Source organism: Curcuma longa, unplaced genomic scaffold (assembly GCF_044706935.1).
Source record: "Curcuma longa cultivar G26 ecotype Majalengka, Jawa Barat unplaced genomic scaffold, ITB_CL_G26_1.1 contig_4210, whole genome shotgun sequence".
Classification (NCBI taxonomy): Eukaryota; Viridiplantae; Streptophyta; class Magnoliopsida; order Zingiberales; family Zingiberaceae; genus Curcuma; species Curcuma longa.
Window position 1 is genome coordinate 19128 of NW_027434093.1, and position 23035 is coordinate 42162.

The 23035-nt window shown below is 37.3% G+C and overlaps 1 protein-coding gene across 1 annotated transcript; it reads left to right on the top strand.

Annotated features, from left to right (window-relative positions):
* Positions 1-5623: 5623 nt before the first annotated feature.
* LOC141819355 (uncharacterized) lies at positions 5624-10827 on the top strand. The gene is made up of 5 exons (XM_074706685.1): positions 5624-5939; positions 6742-6843; positions 7121-7223; positions 10126-10312; positions 10635-10827. The coding sequence occupies exons 2-5, from the start codon at positions 6751-6753 to the stop codon at positions 10681-10683; spliced, it is 432 nt and encodes a 143-aa protein (XP_074562786.1). The 5' UTR covers positions 5624-5939; positions 6742-6750; the 3' UTR covers positions 10684-10827.
* Positions 10828-23035: the final 12208 nt, after the last annotated feature.

The window sequence follows — 23035 nt, forward strand, 5'->3', positions numbered from 1 at the left end:
TCAGCTTCCAATGCTTGAGAGGCTCCTCGCCTATGAATCCCATCCTTCTCAATCTGTCAAGCTCTTTAGGATTAATAAATTCTTCATTAATAACACCTTCTCTGGGCAATGTAGCACATATATCATAATATTCAGATAGCTCTAGATCAAGTTCTTCAATTTTGTTTACCTCATGAGCCTCAGGGGATGCTTCAATAGTAGTGACCAACTTATAAAAAGTTACCTCACCTTTCTCAATTCTTAAGCCCCCTTCCATTGCTCGTATAAAGTTCATCCCGATTATGAAGTTCAGACCTTTGGACAGTGTTGGCATTACATATGTTCTGGGCAACCTGAAATACTGCTCACCAACCCAAAGTCTTCCTTCCCTTAGGATTTCCTGAACTTTTGTTGCACCGTTGACACCCTGTATCATAGTGTCAGTAAATGATGCCTGCCTGAATTTTTTTGGAATTAATTCTCCGTTGCATACACATATTGCTGCTCCTGTGTCTAGTATGGAGTTTAGCATTAATTTTTCTCCATCTATTTCCAGACATACCTTGATATTTAAGAGATTGTTCCTTGGCTGCACAGTAGAAACCGTTAGTTCCTCATAATTTAAGACAGGAAGAGGAATTTGTGACCTTAAAGATTCTATTTCAGCCTTGTCAATCTCTGCTAGGCTTTTGAGGAGTTGTACTTCCTTTGTCAAGCTTGCAACTCTGGCTTCATAGTCAACATTCATGAGCCCCAAAAGCTCATTCTCCATTCGTAGCCTGTCAATTTCCTTTCTCCACCTCAGATGGTGTTTCTTCTATGAATACTTCTTGTGAGTCTTCTAGCTCTTTGATTTTCTCCTTTAACTTCTGGTTTTCAGCTACCAGCTCCTGCTCCCTGACACTTAGTCTTTTTAATACTTCTGACTGTCTTTCTGCAAGGCTCCTCCATTCATCTCGGTTTATCGGCTTGCTCTTCTGTGTTGGTCTTGGGATAAGCTTCTGAAAACAATGCATAGAACAAAGACCACAAACCGTAAAAAGACATTTGCTGCAATCCATCCTGTTGCCAGGTCTTGCTTCCCCCTTACAGTCTTTGACATTGAGCCACTTCTGCAGTATCAAAAGTCCAATCATGTTGACAATAGTAAACTTTTCTGCTTACTCGTACCTGAGGCCTCCATTCTGAGATGCCAATTAGGTAATCACTGGGCTCTCCTTCTTCTGCTGTTATCATCAAACATCATACTGCTTTCTTTTCCTCAACTCAGGTATAGTGAATACCATCTCTCTATAGGCTGCTTCATCAAAAGTGCAGTATTGATGGAGCGGGTCTCCAAAGTGTGTTGGCGAAGAAGAAGATGATTCCATATCTTCTGGAATTTGCCTGTATAGCCTGCTTGCCTCAGCGTATGCTCCCATTTGTACCTTGGCTTCTTCTCTTTGCCTCACTATCTCCAGCCCTGGGAAGTAACTTTCCAATGATGAAGGGATCATAGGCTTCCTTCATCTGATTGCGGTACTCCCTCGCAGTTCTGTATTGCTTAGGTTGAATTTCTTCTTCTGTTAGAGGCATTTCCTCCTCAGGTGGATCTGTTTCAATCTGCGGCATTTCTTCCTCAGGTGGATTTGTGGATCCGAATCCCTGCACCCCTCGGCGTGAATGCCCTAACTGAAGAACTTCATGTACATCAAGAATAGCTATTTTTTCTATAATTAGCTGTGCGATTCTGTCATTGCATTTTATGTGAATAGGATTTCCTGTCAAGTTATAAGCAATAACTTTTACCTCTCCCCTGTAGTCGCAGTCCACAACTCCTCCATTAATCAAAATCCCTTTTGATGCTGCATATGATCTAGGAGCTATGCGACCATACATACCCGTTGGTATCTGAACACATATTCCTGTTCTAAGGATTACCTGTGTGTTAGGAGGAATCTCCTGCTCCTCACAAATGTATAAATCATACCCCGCTGATCCTTCAGTCTTCCTTTTGGGTAACAAGGCGGAGGGAACTATCTTTTTGACATAGAGCTTATACCAATCTTCATCTTGATATGTCAGTAGGTCATAAGCTGCTTGTCTGGGGTCATCATCCTCATTATCTGAAATGGAATAAATGTCAGAAATGTCAGATTCATTTACTCCTACCGATACTACATCAAAACCATCCTCCAATTCTAGGGATTCAAGGATTGAAACCCTGTGCATTAATTTCTTAGGGTTTTTGCATTCAGATGCATAATGCCCTTCTTCTCCACAGGCATAGCACTTGCAATTTTTCTTTCTTAGAGCCAAATGCTTTCTTTTAGCAATCCTTACATGGGACTGATGTGGCTTCCCTTTGTAAGTAGTCGTCCTCCTTGCTTCTTTCTTTCTCCCTGATGACCTTTTGTAGATGCCATGTACTGGGGTTCTTCCACAGAAGTTCATTTTCTTTAACTGGCTTTGGAACACTGCTTCCTGACACATATCTTTCAAGTAATTTTTAGTAAAGGCAATTCTACCAGTTACCCCAACCGTGTTTGTTGGGTATCTTTCTCTGAAGGCCTTTTCAATTCTATCTCCCAAAGGTCTGGGTAGCTTGGTAAAGAAGTCCGCTGATAATTCTTCTGATGCCCATGATCTCCCACTGCTTGAAGCCAAATGGAAATAGTCAAACATGTACCTGTAGACTGCGCTATCCGTCATCTCGGTGCATACTAAAGACTTCAAAGTCTTATATGCTGCATCTTGTTCTCCAGTAGTTCCAACCTGAGGGTTTTCAAGGAAGAATATTACTCTAATTTGGTTAATAACATTCTGCGTACCATTTGCCCCTAAGGCTTGAGTCTTCATTAACTCAAATTCTTCCGTATACTTCATTCTCCAGGAAATAAATATCTTCTTTTCTGATTCTCCCAACAAATTTTCAATATATCTGATCTTGTCTTCTCCATTCTCGAATGCCTTGTCCGCCAGATGTAATAGTGTTGAGCTTTCCCATCTGTCAAAGACTTTAGAATCAAAGTCATATGGCATTATAAATATTGAACCTTTATTAGTGTTTGCTGCTGGAAGCTGGAACCATTCAGAACTGTTGTTCCATCTTCTTGATCTCCCTACATCTGGAAGTCCGGCTAGATTTTCTCGGCCCAAATAGCCCCTTGGTGCCTCTGCAGGTGTATATCCTGGGATATCCATATCAACATCTGCTGGTGGGTTATACCTGCTGATTGCTGATTCATTTGTTGATAGGACATTCTCAATATGCTGCAACTCTGGGTAATCATCAAGGGCGTTGACATAATAGCTTTTGTCTCCTATGTGCTCTGTGTCAGCCTCATAATCTTCTAGCTGCAGGTTTGTTAAGAACTCAGATATTATATATCAGAGTCAGAGTCATTACCCATCACGTCTTCTAGAGGATCTGGTTCCTCTAAAGCTGCAGGATAGTCATACACGGAGTTATCCGTGAAAATGATTGTATTCACCATTTGCGTTGGGTTATCATAGCATCTTCATCATCATCATCCCACATTGACCTTGTCGCTGGGATGAATTCTGCTTCATATACAGGAGGGTCATATCGAACCATATAATCAAACCGTCCACTGGGTTCACCCAAGGTGTCCCAAATAGGTTCATTAATGGTTATAAGATTAACCAGGTGTAACTCATCTTCTTCATCATCCTCCTTGTTGTAGGTAGGTGGCTTGCTTGTAGATGTGGCCTTATAATCACCAAATCGTAGAGAGGTACTACCATCATAATTAGTGGTAGTAATCATGGAAGATGGGGACATAGGAACCACCACTGATGATGGTAGTAGGTTCCACTGCTGCGTCTGGAATTTCTTCACTGTATGTTTTGTGGCATCAATTGCTTTCACCCCCTTGGAACGCAGATATTCAGCAACCTTCTCTATTTTGAAGGCAAATCCAACGTTTGGTGTGTTGGATAGCCGAGCTGTTATACTTCTAGTGATTAACAAGTTTGCTTCCGCTCCTTCCCATGTATCATACCCTTTGGTTTTAATAGAAAGCTGGATGTGCTTAAAGAAATCCCTAATAGTCATCATTATATCTGGCATGATATATACCAATTGATTTCCTTCTGAAAGGTCAATTTCAAGAGCGGCTATAATTCCTCTTTCGTCTGTTCCCCACCTTGTATCCCTGAAAACACATAATGCTATGTTTCCTGTAAACCTTCTATGTAAAATTTGGAACCTGACCTGTAGTACTCCCAGATGAATGTATTCAAGTCCCGCTTGGATGAGTCTGTCATAAGAGTCTTCTAATATGAAGGCTCTATCTTGCTGACTGTTGCCGATGACTAACATTCTCTCCTCCGATCTATACATGTAGACACGATGGTTGATGTTATCTCTTCGTGTCATATACAATATTTCTGCTGGGACTGTTCTTGCCCTCTGCTGCATAGATCTTTGCAGTTCTGCATCGGGATTCATTAGTAAAGCCAGGGTATGTTCTCTTGGCTGGACCCCGACAATTTGTCTTCCTATATTGGCGATGTTTCTGCCAATCCTTTGAGCTTCATATCTTGCATGGGCCATTCTTCTGTAGTCTCTTATTTGATCTTCCACCAAAGGTGCTCCTGGTTCTCTGGTTACTATAGTTCCTTCACCTTGCGTAGCTGATGAAACACTTCTCCTTGCTGCCATTATTTAGAAATCTTTTTTAGTAAATCAAAGGGGTTTTGATATACCTTGATAACTCCTTTTTCCTTCTGGTAAGTTTCTCCTTTTGAGGACAAGTGCAGTGTGTTCAACTGCTCTGTTAACTTTGATAAGTCAGGTGCTGGAGTTCTCTGAGCTTCTTTGATCTCTGTTCTTAAGGCAGCTAACTCAATTCTTAGTTGAATTACTGAAAACAGTAATGAATTCAGTTGTCTAGTGACTATCGGTAAGGTTATCAGAGGTTCTTGCTCAGTAAATACAACACCGGGTGTAGACCAGCCTTTTCTTGTTGCTGCAATTACTTCCTTATATTGTGAGGTTTCTTGCAAATCTTCACTCATCCAAAGATTGATTTCCTTAGATGGTGGATCAGCTCTTCAAGCTTATCTACCTTTTCTGTAAGTTCCTTGGTGAGGGCTTCCGTCTGGTCCTTTATGAGTTTTGGTTGCTTGTTTAATTTTGCCACAAGTTCTTTTACGTCTTGTTTTGAGAGAGGTCTTCTCTGCAAGTAATCAGCTCTTAGTAGGCTTAGTTCTTTTCTCAGATGATTCTGATTTTCAAGTACTTGCTTTAATTCTCTTCTTTGGCTTCTCACAACCTCAGAAACCCTTTGAATTTCTTCAAGCTTTGTTTCTTGTTCCTGCAACTTGTCACGTAAGCTTAAAATGTTCTATTGTAATTAATTCAATTATACCTCGAATTAAAAAAAACTATTTACAAACTTTATTAAAATTATTTAAATTTAATCAAAAATGCTTCTAAATGTTCCAAATTATCATACAATTATTATATTTAAAATGTTATTTATTTTAACAATATTTATTAATAAAGATTATGTTTAAAAATAAAATACCATATTAGACCCCATCAATTTTATAAATATCATTATATTTATAAATTAATAAACAAATTTAATTCAACCTTATTTTTACCCTACTTTTCGGTTCACTCCATCCCGGCCTCCTTCCTTCCCCCACTCATTTTCGCTGCAACGCTTTCTCCATCGCGCTCCTCCGCAACATTGCCTCCATCGCGCGGCTCCTTTCTTCCTTCCCCCGCAGCACCGCCTCCACCGCGCGCCTCCTTCCTTTCTGGCGCAACCCTGCGCCCTCTGCGTCTCCTTCTTTTCCGGCGCAACCCTGCAACCCTGCGCCTCCTTCCTTTCCGGCGCAGCACCGCCTCCATCGTCGTCGGCCTCTGCGCCATCGTGCTCTGGTTGTTATCCGAGCCCGGCCCGCTGCCCTCCCGCTCTGATCCGCAAGCCTTCTGATTTGGATTCGTAAGATTCATCATTTCCCTCCTCCTTTTTCAGTTGATCTTTGTATTTGGATGAAGTATTGTGTCTGTGAAAAAAAAATCAAGTGTTAAAAACACATGTTTTCTAGCATTTGCATTTGCAAAGAGACACTAATCCTGTGGATGAAGTATTCGTAAGTCTATGTATTTCTATGAGAAGGAGAAACTAACCCTTGTTGATCTACTAGAATGCTTCATGTAAATTTCTAATGGATTATATAAGTAAGATTAATTAAGGGCTCGAGTAGTTCACCTTTGTGATCGTTGCACGGCTTCAACTCCTGCTGACTGGTCTATTTTACCAATACATTGTAAAAGAAAGTTTAGATTTACAAGATGCTGAAATTCATCAATTACTATAAGAATGGCGGGACAAATTATAAAGTCTTAAATCAAGTCATATATATGAGAATATGCAATTCTTGCATCTATACTATCACTTGTTATACTTGCTTCTTCTTAGAGGTGAGGATGGTGTTGAGCAATTAGAAGAAAGGAAAATAGATATTGATCCGTTTGAACTTCAACTTAATGGAAATGGATAAGTGTTTTCAGGAAAATAGATATTGGCATACTATTGCCACACAATATTTTGACTTTACCCTCTTCTCCTTCCCGGTGCGTAATTGATCAATCTAGTATTTGATATCTTTCCTCTTTGTTTTAGGGTTTAGTGGCACCTACCTACTTGGCAATTTCTTGCTTTCTTACCCTGCTGTCCTTTCAGAAAGCCCTAGGGTTGATATATTGAGCCTAATAGTTTCTACTCTTCGTTTTTTCTTCAGATTTTTACTATGCTGTCCTCACAACATGATAGCGAACCTCGATCGGATGGTGGTGCTGGAAGAGACATGGAATGGCTAGCTACCCTCTCTGAAATTGAGCTGGTAAGATCTACAAATTTAACTATTTGTGTGCCTATTTTCTATATATATCAAGTGTTTTTCTTTGAACTTCATCCACTTAATCTTGGTCCTTCACAGTTTTAATGTTACCCTCCATGAATTGCCCAGCTTGTTTGTCGTTGTCATATTTGATGCCACCATTATTTAATTTGACCATATATGATTCAATCAATTATTTTGATTTCCTTTTTGTTATCTCTTATTCTGTCAATGTTATTTGTTTTGGAATTAATGTTGATGTTCACTCTTTGTCTGACAGGATTTTCTTATCAGTTTAAAAGAGTTAGTTATTAGGCGAGCAACTACTATTGGGCATAAACATCTGGCTGATAAATTTGATGTGAAGATGCTGAGAGGTCTGGGTAAGTTGTATTGTCGATGTCTTTATGTTTATTGTTTTAGATTTCAGACTCTTAACTCTTCACAGTTTTAGGATGCTATTGTAGCATTGATTGAACCATGCTTAGAGTTTTGAAAGGCTAAAACTTTGACGAAGCACAATCCCACACAGAAACAAGATCATTCTGTCTGATACAGAGACATAAAATATGTCTAGTCTAAGATAGATATTGTCCAGTATGAGATATATCTAGTCATATGCCTTTGTTTTAGGTAAATTTAATTTGTTTCAAGTTTTTATGATGAATCTATACTTATAGCTAATTAATTTTATAAAGGACAATGCATATCTTTATTTCCTAAATTATGTATTACAGGGCTACCTTTTGAAGTTAATTTTTTGAGAGAGGTAACCCATTGAAGGGGAGGTTGGTGGTAATTTTATCGCTCATTTGATCCTCACTAGGCACCTGTAAGTATAGGCATTGCACAGAGTACAACTCCGCCATGACCAATGCATACTCGCACGTCTCTACCTATGCCATATCAACCACACACGGTTGACAATGCAAACCATATTGCTCCATTTACGATTGTTGCACCATGCATGGTAACAATAGGGAATTAGATTGGGTCATGTTAACCACTTCTTTTGCTTCTATTACTCTAATGTTGGAAGTTCCATCACACCCTTATCAATTGAGAGGAGAGATCGAGCAATGTTAAGTCTAAAGTGCCTCTTGTTGGCCCCTTTCATAATTTGCTTAGGTGGATAATTGATCTGGGTTCAGTTGTTTAAAGTGCTTTTGTTGCTGCTCACTTGATGACCTTATAGATGGACATTCACGTATTATATTTCTGTTTAGGTCATTTTTCTAGTATATGTTACAAGCTACATACTTTAAGGGGAAAGGAGAGTTTTGGATAAAAGCATAAGATATTGTGTAATTTATGTCTTAGCTAATCTTATGTCTATTTTTGATAGAATTAGTTCCGCAGATAGAGTTAATCATGTCTACGATGCAATATAGACTCCCTTTCCTAGTTAGTACTCATTCAGTCATTCCTGCCTCACTAAAACAATAACTATCTACTATAAAATCCATGAAACAACTTCAAGACATTTCATGTTTTCCCATATCCCAAGTAGAAAGGAAATATTATCTTGTATTGTCTTTTTATAAATGAGAGTTCTGTGTTTATAGACTTATCATAAAAATCTTAAACACGACTATTGTCTAACTCTATATGAATAACTACATTTTACCATAACCATATGCATAAGACTATGTATACAATACAATATGCATATCTTATGTTTCCCCCTCAAGTTAGAGCATATGTACTACATATGTCTACCTTGTATATAAACTAGAAAGAAAATTTTAATTGAAACATGATACTTTGAAGTTTCATGAATGTGGACATTAGGTGAGTGACAACGGAAACATTTTAGATGACTCAATGCCGGTTATTTTTTTGCCAAAAAAGTGATGAAAGGAAGACAACAGGTGACACTATAGATGAATTGATATCAGTTAATTTTTCTGTTTGGATATAAAGTATGTGATGGAAGCATTAGCATTGGAGCAATTGAAACATAAGAGGAGGTTGAGGAGGCATGGAGTGTGGCAAAGCATAACGGAAGCAGCATGACTTACAGTGTTGACAGTGTGTGTGGTATTGCATACAGACATTCACGAGGAATGTTGGTTGTAACAGGTTTCTACTTCACGTAATGCTTACATATATGGCTGGAAGTGAGTAGAAAAAAAATAGAGATGATCAACAGGAATGATAGGGTTAACATGTACCACTTTAATGGGCGAACAACCCAACCCTCGGAACATATTACAGTCTTAGGTGGTGAAGAGCCAACATCCAGGTGTCAATCCTTCCCATCGATGTGAACTCTTGGGGAAGATTAGCCTTGCCACTAACATCCTTGTTAAGGGATTAATTATTTCTGAAAATTTTAACCTAGAAAAGTAGTCTTGCTATCATGTAAAAAAATTATATTGCATTGGATTTCATAACAAATAATTATTTGTTCATGTATTTATAGGCTTAACATAAAATCCTAATTATGACTGACTATTTAAGTAACTAATTCTATCTTAATCATAAGCATGAGACTAGGTATCTTTACACTAGGTTATATCTTATATTTTTATCTAACAGGGTCATCCTTTGTGAATTCATCTTTAGGAGGTATGTACAGTATGCTAATTTACTTTCTAAGTATGGGAGTCATGTTTTCACATAGATGAAAGTTGATTTTAGGAGTCTCAGGTCAGCTACGTGTTTAATGGTTCAATTCCATGCAGAACAAACTCAACACTTATCAGAACTTAGCACGATAGTAATCCAGTATTGCTCAGACTTCCTTTATATACTTTGTATCAACTAAGAAGCATTTGAAACTGAATGATGTGATATGGCACTGGTAGCTTGTTTTGACAATTTTGAAGACATGCAATTTCCTCTGACGATTTGAAAATTTTGTGTTAGTTCACTCTATCTATTAGGAAATCATAGTTATCCCAAATTTGGTTCTACTGCCACCAAACTCCCTATTTCTCAACTTAGTAAGATTAAGCTGATATTCTTACTTGATTGTTTAAAACATATCATCATCATGAAAACCTTGTTAACTGCAATATTTAGGTTATGATACATGGACCTTATACCTCTATTGAATGAACTCGGGTGTATCACTGTCGATATTTGTATGCACTAATGGAGTCATACACTGCGTCGCTGGCTGTGTGGTGGCGGCTCCTAAGGGCACAGATCCTTAATGGTAGGGGTGAGCCTCACCCGAATTGGCTAGTGTTTGGTGGATGAGCATCTGCATCACTATGATTTTAATAGTATGTACTCCAAAAAGTTAGTTATCAACCTTTCACTGTTTCTTCCTCGCAGGAATTGTGATGCTGGAATATGCCAAAAACCATACCGAAAGTGTTCAATCTCCGAGCTTGAATAAAACATTGGCGTTATTTTACGGACATGGTTCAGCAGGTCTGAGTGACAATGCATCTGGGGCATCCAATGGAGGTTTGAAAACTCCAAGCAATGCCACTCCAAGGCGAAAGCGCATGTGGGAAGGGTAATTTATCATTATATACCCTAGCATGTTATAAATTTCTGCATCAAAGTATCTAGCATTTCATTAATCTGACCACTAAGACTGATTCAAACAGGACTGTTAGAAGATTCAATTATCTAAAATCTCATTTATTTCATGCAGCTTTTAGTGTTAGTATCATTTATTTCATGACAAATGATGTCTTAGAACATTCACATGGCTCATTTATTTATTTCATCTACATCTTCTCATGAATGTTGGAAATCTCAAAGTTGTTGATCACTCTTGAACCTACTTAGTTTGCTTCCTTTACTAATGTTAAATTTCTGACCTCTATTTATAGGTTATGTGAGAATGCTACACCCAGATTCGCGAAAAGAAGGTGCTTGTAGGTAAGAAAGGAAGATGCAACCCTCACTAGTAAAGTATGAAGGTGCCTTTTGTTTATGTACTTTCTATATATTTTGCTGTTTGTAGGGTTTGGGCACAATTCAATTTATCTATTTATTGAGAAAAAATAAAACTAAATTGAAATATTTTGATTTAAAATATCAACTTGAAACTAAATCTAAATTATTGTTTTTTTTGCAATTTGATCCGTAAATTGAATTAAGATTTATATCAAGAAAAATGGTATAAATTATTATAATTTAGAGTTTGTGTTGATTAGTGAGTATAATAAATGATTAAATGAAAATAAATAACAAATATGCTGAAATTTTTAAGAATCGGTTCAAATCCCATGCCTATCTTGTAAATCAATATCAAATTAATAAATAAAAATGAATTCAAAGGTGCTGCCTGATCAGTCTCTAGCATCCCGGTTAGTTCTTGGGTAATATTGCGCAAAGCATGTAAATTTGTTTAGTTTGGAATTCGTTCTTTTAAGTTTACATTTTCGTGGTTTAATCCTCAGTTTTAATCAAATTTTCAATTTACCCCTAGTTTTTTTTAAAAAATTTATCTCCGTGAAAAGTGTTTTTAAAGACCAAAATCGTGAAGCAATCACTTAGTTAACGGTAAATCATGTTTTATATTAGGCAGATTTATGATATTGAATAATAGAAATAATAAACCAAAAGTGTTTTTGAAAGCTAACTAAGTGCCGATGTGATAGGAGAAGCTCCCTAAAGCTTTCTAATAATTTTAAAAGTGCATTTGGTTTAAATTATGATGTATAATCTTAGTTATATGATTATTAATAATTAAGTTATGAGGTATAAAATATAATTTAATGTTGTTTGATTTAATTTATTTATTTGAATGGAATAAAACATAAATAATTTAACATTTATTATATAACATTTCATTCAATTTATTTTTGAAATAAATTAAATTAAATTATTAATATTAATATTACTAATATTAATGATGAAAATAAATTGATAATATTTAAAAAATAAATATAATTTATTTATAATTTTTTAAAATTTAAAATAAATTTATATATTTTTCATAAAATAATTTGTTAAAATAGTTATTTAAATAAAATAATCATTAAATTAATAAATATAATTCCTTAATTTTAGTTTTTTAAATTTAAAATAAATTTATATTTATTTTAATAAAATAATTTATTAAAATAATTATTTAAAAAATAATTTATTAAATTAATAAATATAATTTGATAATTTTAATTTATAAATATTTTAATAAAATAATTTATTAAAATAATTATTTTAATAAAATAATTCATTAAATTAATAAATATAATTCTTTAATTTTATTTTTTTAAATTTAAAACATATTCATATTTATTTTAATAAAATAATTTATTAAATTAATAAATATAATTTGATAATTTTATTTAATAAAATAATTCATTAAAAATAATTATTTTAATAAAATAATTCTTTAAATTAATAAATATAATGTGTTAATTTTATTTTTTAAAATTTAAAATAAATTTATATATATTAATAAAATAATTCATTAAATTAATAAATATAATTCCTTAATTTTATTTTTAAATTTAAAATAAATTTATATTTATTTTATTAAAATAATTAATTTTTAATTAAAAAATTAATAAAATAATTATTTTTATAAAATAATTCATTAAATTAATAAATATAATTTGATAATTTTATTTTAATAAAATAATTCATTAAAAATAATTGTTTTAATAAAATAATTCATTAAATTAATAAATATAATTTATTAATTGTATTTTTTAAAAATTTAAATAAAATTTATATATATTTAAATAAAATAATTCATTAAAAGAATTATTTTAATAAAATTATTCATTAAATTAATAAATATAATTCATTAATTTTATTTTTTTAATTTAAAATAAATTATTTTTAATTTATAAATATTTAAATTAAAACTTATTTAATTAATTAATTCAATTTTATAGTATATTCTAATTAAATCAATTTTAAAATTGAAAGAGTAATCATGAACAAAAATTTCGTTAACCTCCGGAATTATAGTAAACCTTAGGCTACCAAAGTAATTACATTCCCGGATTATAACTCATTTACTGATGTAGCGGTGATATTATATTACTTGTGAATCGATCATAACTTTAACCAAACAAGGTTATGATAACCTTTGATAAATAACCAAAGTTATTAATGATAACTTCCAACCAAATGTCCCCTGAAAGTTATGTTATTGAAGATTTAGATTCCATATTTATCTTTTTACCCATAATAAGAGGGTTTGAGAGCTTTTTATAATTATCTTTTTTTTTATAATTTAAGTATTTAAATTTTACGATCTGATTAATCTTAAGGTAATTAAAAAAAATTTTATCGTCATTAAGAAAAATTTAGAAATATAAGTGGTAGTGCTGAAAAGCCTTTTTAGTTATAAGGTGCCTAAATATTAGGGGTTCCATTTTTAAAAAATATTAAAATAAGTATTTTTAGATATAAGATGCATTCTAATACTTAATTAAAATGAAAAGCCTTTTTTTAATCAATAAACCAGTATAGGACATCTTTTTATTTTCAATCTATATTTTGTTGGGACATTTTTTTAAAAAAAAATTAAGTGTCACTGGTTAATATTTAAAAAAAAAAATTCAAGCAACTATCCAAACTTTCTAAACCCTTTGAGTTTTAAGCGTGCACAAATTATGGTTATTTATGAATTAGGAGAAAAGGCAGACGCCGATTAAAAAATAAAAAAAAAATAGAGAGCTTCCTGTGATTCATGGAGGTTGAATTGAAGATAGACAACGACTGAAAGCAGTAGCGTTTCCCACCGTCCTCCGTTTGAGAATCTGGATCATGCTGAATACCAGTAGTTATCAGCTCTCTAGGAAATCGCTCGCTGGATTCCACTACCCTCCTTTTGGCTTCTTTCCGCTGCCAGAACGTTTCTGGGCTTCACTCGGCCGGTCGATCGCTTGCTTTTCGCCATTTCTTCCTAGCTAATTGCTCATGAATCTTGCATTCTCAATTCTTCCTTTTTGAAGTCGTTCGGGTTTGCTGGATTCGCCGGAAGCTTTAGAAGTCAATCAAAGTCTCATTGTTTGTGCCTCTTTCTTTCTTTCTTTCTGGAAATGAAAGATGCATGTAATATTTCCTTCAGGCACTGGCAACGCGGCGGCAGCCCGCTCAACAAGGGGCCCGGCCGGGTTCTCGACATCGTGGTCTACCCGTGAGTGAAGCCAGAATCGTCTAGCTAGGGCAAGCTTGGCCGAGCCACCTCGGAGGCCGCCCTTCTTGAGATCGTGATCGGCAGGCAGCCCCGCGCGAAGTCCTCTTCGTTCCTCTCCCCAGTTCCCATCTCCACATTCCTCCTCCTCGCTGCTCTTCTCCGCTACGGCTCCTCGCCTCCTGCCAACTTCGACGACCTCGACGGAGGAGAAGGAGCTTCCGGAATCGTCTCCCGAGACTGACATGGAGTGTGCTAGCTAGCTACCATCGAAAGGTTCGACGACCTCCGCCGCCGTAGCGACCCGTTCGAGGTCATATACGAGGAGGAGGAGAGCGAGTGCGGCGGCGTAGCGTTCTGGGAGTACCTGAGATGGCTGCAAAATTCTGACTTGGGAAGCTGGGGATTGGGATCGCTCCGCTTCGCCGGCGTTGATTCCGACTCGGACAGTGATGCAGGTGATGAGAAAGTCTTGAAAAACCGTTCCGGTTGATTCTTGCAGAACAAAATTTTTTTCAGAAACGATTTCAAGTTGCCCTCATAGTCGATCAAACGAAGTTTGATCGACGCATTTAGATCATTGGGCTCTTGTGTTTGGTTTATAGAATCCAATATAAAAGGGATAATTTAACTTATGCGGAAACATTAAATTATACCTTTCTTCGGACTGTTGCGAAGGATGTGGATAACCTCTCGATCTTCTGCTGTATTCCTCTCCTCTTTCTCGAACGTTGTGTGACAACGATTCTTGGAGAATTTCTCCACCAGAATTCTCCTCTCCGATGGCTAGCAAATTTTCCTTCCTTCTCTTTGTCTAGAGAAAAGAGAAGAGGAAAAGGAGGTTGGCTGCCGAGAGTTTCGGCCACCAAAGAATAATGTGTGTGTCTCAAACCCGTTGAGAGCCTCCTCTTTTATAGCCTAGCCATCCCATAAATATGGTATAATTTGAGCCATAAACATGGTATGATTGACTCGTAAACATGGTATGATTTAAATCAATCAGATCGGAGAATTTGGTATGATTTCGGAAGTAACCAATTCTGTCTGCGGAAGAAATAAAATTATGATTCTAATCAAATCAAATCTCATCAAGATTTGATTCTAATCAGAAATCAAATCTCATCCAGATTTGATTCTAATCAAATCAAATCACATCTAGATTTAATTAGAAAAATCATAATTGATTTTCTCTGCAGAAGAAAATTAATAATTTCGTAACGGAAATTTTAATCAGAATTTCTTAACAAAATTTTTCTCCGAAAAAATAATTTCAGAAATTCTTAAAATTTCCTATTCGAAATTTCATATAATTTTCTTAGGTGGATACGAGGTTTTATCCAGAGGCTACAGCAGGGACCTAGAGGAGAAATTGGTTTTGGCCTCCTGATGGACTTGGGCTTCCTATGTTCTCCCTGAACACCCAACTCAAGCCCATCAATAATAACTCATTCCACTAGAGAGTTATTATTGCACTACCGCACCAATCCCATATTATTGTATGAGCTCCTTCTTACTATAAGTACATTAATCTCCCTGTGTTTAAGATATCGTATGTCCGTCAATTAAATGAGTTACTGACAACTCGAATTTAATCAACTTCTAATCCAAGAGTAGTACCACTCAACCTTATTATCATGCGGACAAGGTCCACCTGCAGGGTTTACATGATAATCCTTATGAGCTCCTCAAGGGGACATCATCAGCCTAGATTATAGGACACAGTTTCCTTCTATAATCAACAACACACCATGTACATAATACTACTTTCCAACTCATCGGGCCTTTTGATCTATCGTTCTAAATCTCACCCTTTGATGAATCAAAGAAGTACATACTAAGTACATGTGTTTATTATTATATCGGGATTAAGAGCATGTACATCTATAGTAACAGAGGTTTAGTTCAATTATATAGTCAGTATAGTTTTGAACAATAAATTGGGATTGGACACAGTTTCGAGTTTGCAACTACACCACTTGTTATCACAATAAATTGTGATAGTTTTGGGCAAACCAGGAATCACATCTACAACCATCAATGGTTTGTCCATCAATCTTGGCTGTGAAGGCTGCCAGGTAGAATCTAAATGCATTTCTGCTTTATACTCCTCCATGTTATGGCTCCACCTCTCAATGTAAACACATAACCTGATGTAGACTTACTTTTATCCCTATCCGATTGGAAGTCAGAGTCCGTGTAACCCACAGGGATTAAATTATCTGCCTGGTAAACTAGCATATAATTCCTAGTCCTTCTCAGGTACTTCAATATATGCTTTACCGCAGTCCAATGTCCCTGTCCTGGATTACTTTGATATCTGCTAACCATGCCCACGGCAAAGCAGATATCCGGTCTCGTGCATAGCATCGCATACATTAGGCTTCCTACTGCCGAAGCATAAGGAACCACCTTCATGTCCTCTATCTCCTTTGGTGTTTTAGGACACATCTCCTTAGATAGAGGAACTCCATGCCTAAAAGGTAGAAAACCTTTCTTGGAGTTTTGCATGCTAAAACGAGCTAGGATAGTATCGATATAGGAAGCTTGGGATAAGCACAACATCCTTTTCTTGCGATCCCTTATAACTTTGATCCCAAGAATATGTGCGCATTCTCCTAAGTCCTTCATATCGAACTGCTTGGACAACCATACCTTTACGTCTGATAATATTTTAACATTGTTGCCAATGAGTAAAATATCATCTACGTACAGTACAAGAAATACCACCACGTTTCTGTCACACTTCTTGTATACACAAGACTCATCCGGACATTGAATAAATCCATATGACTGGATTACTTCATCAAACCGGATGTTCCAAGACCTTGAAGCTTGCTTTAGTCCATAAATGGACCGATTAAGCTTGCATACAAGATGCTCTTTGCCCTTTTCAATGAATCCCTCTGGTTGCTTCATATAGATGTTTTCTTCAAGACTTCCGTTAAGGAAAGTTGTCTTGACATCCATTTGCCAAATCTCATAATCCATATGAGCAGCAATAGATAAGAGAATCCTTATAGACTTAAGCATAGCTACTGGCGAAAAGGTCTCCCATAATCGATTCCCTCTTTCTGAGTATACCCTTTCGCAACAAGCCTTGCTTTGAAGGTTTCCACCTTGCCGTCTACTCCTCTCTTTCTTTTGTAGACCCACTTGCATCTGATGGCTTTTACACCATCTGCTGGCTCTACAAGCTCCCCATACATGGACTCTATTTCAGAATTCATTGCACTTTGCCAAGATGCTGCATCTTTATCTTGAAGTGCTTCGTCATAAGTCCAGGGATCAGCTTCATGTTCAGCAAGGACCAAGTCCGAGGACTCTCCTAAGAGCATGAATCTGCCAAGTTGTCTAACAACCCTCCCACTACGACGGGGCACCACATGTTCTTGTGCATGACACACGGTTTCTGTGACACACGGTGCAGTTACTTGTGGGTCGGGCATCGTGCTAATGATGACTGATGATTTAGGATTTTTTGATTTTAATCGATTCAATTTTGGGCTTTTATTGAAAATAAATTATGAAATGGATCGATTTGTTGTCCTATATTGCATAATCTCTAATTTTCAATTGGCAATTTTTGGCTGATTTTTATTGATTTTAGGGTTAAATCGGATCCGACTCGAGCTCAATCGCGGTCAAATCAAGTCAAATTTGTCAAACCGATCGCGCCAACACGGAGGAAATGACTTAGATCGAGCTTGGTCAAAATTTTACAATTTTTTGGAAACCCTAGACTGCCCTAGAGCTCAGATCAAGTCTGGCCGTCGGATTCAAAATCAGAGGCTCAGATTAATCAGTTAATCAGTGGTATTTAAACCCCAACTTTACCCGATGAACAGTGGCTGCGCACTGTTCATCTTCGTCCCGAGCCGCGCCCGACGCCGATTTTTCTGCTCACTGACGTAGCTCTACAGCCAGCTCCATCCACCCAATCCAATTCCGTTGCAATCCTTGGTCCCTGAGAAGTCCAAATCTGGTTCGTTGAGTGAAATCTGGCAGCGGGAAGGCGCTGCGCCGGCGAGGGTTTCTCCGGCGTCGTCTCCTCTGTTCCTTCTTGTTCCGGCGATTTGCTGGACGATCCGAAGCTGTGCGTCGACGAGGGGTTCTCTGAAGATCACGGAACAGGTCCAAGAATCCAGCAATCTCATCAGTGCAAGGAGGAGGAGAGAATCCCGATTTTGCAGCTCCAAATAGCAGAACCTTCAGAAATGGATGTGGATCCGTGGCTTGAACTCGAGTCTGTGTCTGACTCGCTATCGGTCTTCATTGATTTGTCTCGTGCCGGAAGTGTGAGAAAGTGTGTCGTAGGTTCTTCATCTGAATCCTCCGATGATTATTCATCCCATGTAGCCTTCAACACTTTCTTCTTGGATCTTCGTTCCTTTTTCTGGTTCGAGCACTTAGATTTAAAATAACCTTTTTTGTTGCACCCGTAGCACTTTAGATTCGTTTTGTCGATTGAAGGTTGGTTGGATTTTGATTTTTGTACCAGCTTCTTCACCTCTGACTTATTGATTCCGTGCTTCTTTCATATCATTTTGTGGACCAAGTTTACCAGCTCTGTTGTGACCTCGTCGTTGCTCTCGGAGTCTGATGAGTCAGTTTCTTCTGTCACCTTTTTGGTTTTCATTTCTTTAGATATACCTGCAAGAAGGGAAACACCTTTCTCTTCCACTTCAGCGTTAGTCTATTCATGCAACTCGAACTCTAAAAATAATTCATCTAACTTAATTTTTGAAAGGTCCCTGGAGACCTTGTAAGCATCACCATAGTGCCCACAAAGTGTTCCTAAGGAATGCTTTCAAAGCGTACCTTATTATATTTCGATTCTCCATCGGTTGTCCGATTGCATGAAGCCCGTTCAGGATATCTTGATCCTTGCATGTAGAGCGCTTACCGATTCTCCGTCCATCGTATAGATGTTGTATAGCTTGTTCATTAGCAGATCCCACTTGTTGACTTTCATGTCCGAGGTGCCCTCGTGCAATTTGATTAACTTATTCCACAAGGGATTTGCACTTATGAAAGGCCCGACTCTGTTTAACTCCTTCTTGGTCAACTCACATTGTAGAGTCTGGGTTGCCTTTGCGTCTGCCTCTATCTTTTTTCTCGTGGTTGCATCCCATTTGTCGCAAGACTATGGTAAACTATCATTATCAGTCGGGATTGTGAATCCCGTCTCAATGACTATCCACATCTCCACTTGAGTCTTCAGGTGGTATTTCATTCTACCTTTCCAGTAGATGAAGTCCTCCCCGGAGAATAGCGGTGGTCTTATGGTACTAAATCTTTCCTAATGGGTCATTTATCTAGCACACAGAAAGAACAACAAATTCATTCCAAGACTTGGTCTTGGATTAGTAGTGTGGAGGATTAGTAGTGTGGAAGGAAAAAATATAATAACTTAAAAAAAATTCTAAACAAATCTTGAAAAATCTGCTCGACCAGTGGTTGCACTGAGTTCAACTGCTCCGCTCTAATACCAATTGTAGGATCGAAAAGAGCGCTAGAGGGGGGGGGGGTGAATAGAGCTATCTTGTAGCGTTTTCCTAGTTTCATAAAATCATTAAATGCGTTCATTTGTTCATGAATAAACTTAAACAGAGATCATGTTGCAGTGGAAATAACAATTACGAAAATCACAAACACAAGGAGGCAAGTTTTTTTTACTTGGTTCACAGCCACAAGCTGCTACTCCAAGGCCCACGATCTTTGATCGTTTAAGTTTGAGCAATCCACTAATTAACTCCTTCCTTATGCATAGGAGTTGTAATGATTTACAAAATTAGAAATATAATAACAAATTTATTGTACTTAAATTAAATGCATACAAGTAAATCATTACCCAATCACCACTTGCGGTGCAGATTTTTGGCGTTACCACGAGTTCCATGGTGATTGTTCGCGCACAGACTCTCGTCGGCTTGCTATGGAATGACTTGAATTGATGTGTTAAGGCCTTCTGTCGAAGGTCTTTTATAAGGCTTTCCGAGTGCCTGGAATCCCTTTCTAGGCGCCTATACAACGTCCGTCGATCGGCCATCGATGCTGTTGACCCGACACTTTCAGTTGTCTGTATTCCCTTTCCAGGCGCCTGCGTGCTAACGTGGAGGTTCCGGATGAACTTTGACTGCCGCTACGTTTATACGAACCCAGGCGCCTGGAACTAATCCGGGCGCCTGGAAGCTGAGGTATCCCAACCACTAAAATAACACCACCTCACCGCTTCGCTGGCTTGGTTGACTAACGTCCAGTTGCCTGGATTCACAATTCAGGCGCTTGGACCACTGGTAGCCGTGATTCCGGATAGAGTCGCCCATAATCAAACTTCCCGCATCTCCAATCCTACATTACAAGCTAGTGCAAAAACCAAGGTTGCAGAAAAGGAATAACAGTTTTTGAATTGTTAAGTGGTTTTAACTTGTTGCGCTTAGCCTTGATCCTCGGCTCCCAAGATTTGCTACTAGGCCTATTGGTCCACTTGACCGTCTAAGCTTCTACCACGCATCTAGTCCTCCTAACCTGCCTAGAATTTTGCCATGCATCTGGTCCTCCTTGTAGGATCGGATAAGCGCTAGAGGGGGGTGAATAACACTTAACGCGATTTTTCTCCGATTTCAAAATCTCGATCGTAATAACTCGTAAATCAGATTGCAGCAGAATTAAAGTAAAGTAAAACAACACAAGTGACATGTTTATTTTTACTTAGTTCACAGTCGAAGGCTGTTACTCCAAGGCCCATGATCTGTGATCGTTTACGTATGGGCAATCCACTAAGAAACTTATTTCTATACGGAAATAAGTTGTAATGATTATAAAAGGCAACGATAAATCCACAACTTTATCATATTAACAATTATAACATAAATAAATCATTACCAACACTGGAGCTTTGAAGATTATCTTTCTGGCACGATTTCGACGTTACGTGTTACATCCTGGAAGGCGGTCGTCCGAAAAATTTCGGCAGTATCTCCCCTGTAACAATCATATTTCCTGAATACATACATCATACAGGCCTACACGATCGTAATCTATACATCACAGATGCATAACAGATAAGAATAAGGCTCACACGACCACAAACTACTAAACTAATACATATAACCAAAACAGAACGTATAAACGACAAGTCCACATAAGATTATAAAAGTAAAGCATAACCATATCCAAAACACACAAATCCAATCTCAGATACTCATCAACCAGTACAAGTCCACGAATAAATCCACGTAATGAATACAACCAGAATCAATACCAACCGAACCGTATAAAATCTCCTGCTGTGAGATGGAGACAGACTGACAGATCTCCAAGCTCCAAGTACTATCCTCCTATCTGCTACCTGGGGAGAACAATACAACCCAGGGTCTGGGTAGTGAGTATCAGATACTCAGTGGAATACAAGATAGTAGTGCATAATAGGATATATCAACTGAGATAACAAAAGATATACAGTCTCTACAATGGATATATAAGGAAAAAGGTAAATACTAATCAACAGGTAACAGGAATTATGGTAATAGGAATCATATAAATTCATACAGTGCATGTTATGTCATACAATGCAACAAGAATATATCAAGCAAGTGCAACAGTTACACACAAACATGCTGTAAACGATAATGCAGTAACATATAATAGCAAATGCATGCAAATATGCAATACACATCACATGCAACATGCATGGTCACTGTCTGCACTCGTCATCCCCAGTCACTCACCCAATGTAGTGAACTGAGGCACCAAACAGAACATACTGCATAGGCTCCAACAACTAACTACCAATAAACAAGTGGGGAGCGGGCAGTGTATCAGGAGGGCTATCTAGGTAGTCCTGGTCGCACCCAACATGGCGCAACAGATGCTCTCATCCATATCAGACCACAACACGGTGTTAGGTGAGTGCCAACAACAACAACAACCAACTGATGTCAACAACACCTACTGCTAGCATGTAGATGTTATGATGATCAACTCAACATATAATAGCTGCAACTATTCAGCATAATCAACATAAGATAGGATAAGTCCTCATACATCAGTGATAGGTAAATTGAGACTGTACTATCAATGGATAGATCAATCAAAGGCCAACTGGTATGTATCAAACAAAGAGTAACAAGGGGTCAACTAGGTAGCTAGCACAAGTAGCAGAAGTATCAACAGGATAGATAAACAATATACGATAGGCCATGCACTAAAAATAAAACCTGTAGTGACCAAGGACAGGGTACCCACCTGAATCTGACGACCGTCAATAACAAAACCACCAATATATGCTCCGAGTATAATAGGACCAATAAAATCAAGGTCCTGAAAGCAAATAACAATACAATACTTACTAAGATGATACTGTATTAAATTTATAGTAATTTAACTCCATAATTTAATCCAACAAATCCCCTTATCGAAATATATCTCATATCAATTGATAAATCAATTTAATGGATTATCACTCCTATCCTAATTGTTAACAATTAAAACAAATCTTGATCATAAATTACTAACTAATCCAATCATATGAACCCTAGTCAAACCCATGTTTGACCGGTCTCAACACACCCGATCAAAACCTAACTCTAATCATTTTCCCAACAACACAACACCTTCCAACAGATCACACACAAACCCTAGATCAATTCCAACAATAACAACAATCCAATAGCTACTTAAAATCCTAATAGAACATAACCACTTACCAGGAAGTTTACTGCAGATCTCTTGCCTAGAACATCTCTGATTCCACTCCATTTCCTCTTCTTTGCAGATCCAAAGCACTCCTACCGAATAGAGCAACGGCAGGTACTCAGGCAACGAAGGTATACCAGGTCTGATAAAAAATCAACCTCAATGGCTGATGTGCATAGGATACATAACCATTTATTACTCTTTATTTGCACATCTTCATGCTTTTCATGCTTTATCTTGTGTATGTTACACCCCTTATCTGTGCATTTGGCATCGTATTCTTTGTTTCCTGTTTCGGAGGACTTCTTGTGTGTTTGTGTGTTTCAGCATGGAAAACAGAGCAAAATAGGCGAAACGGAGCATTCATTGAAGATAAGGCAAGACAGGGCCGTGCCTCATAGGCACGGCCGTGTCTCATCACCTCCAATGGCCGTG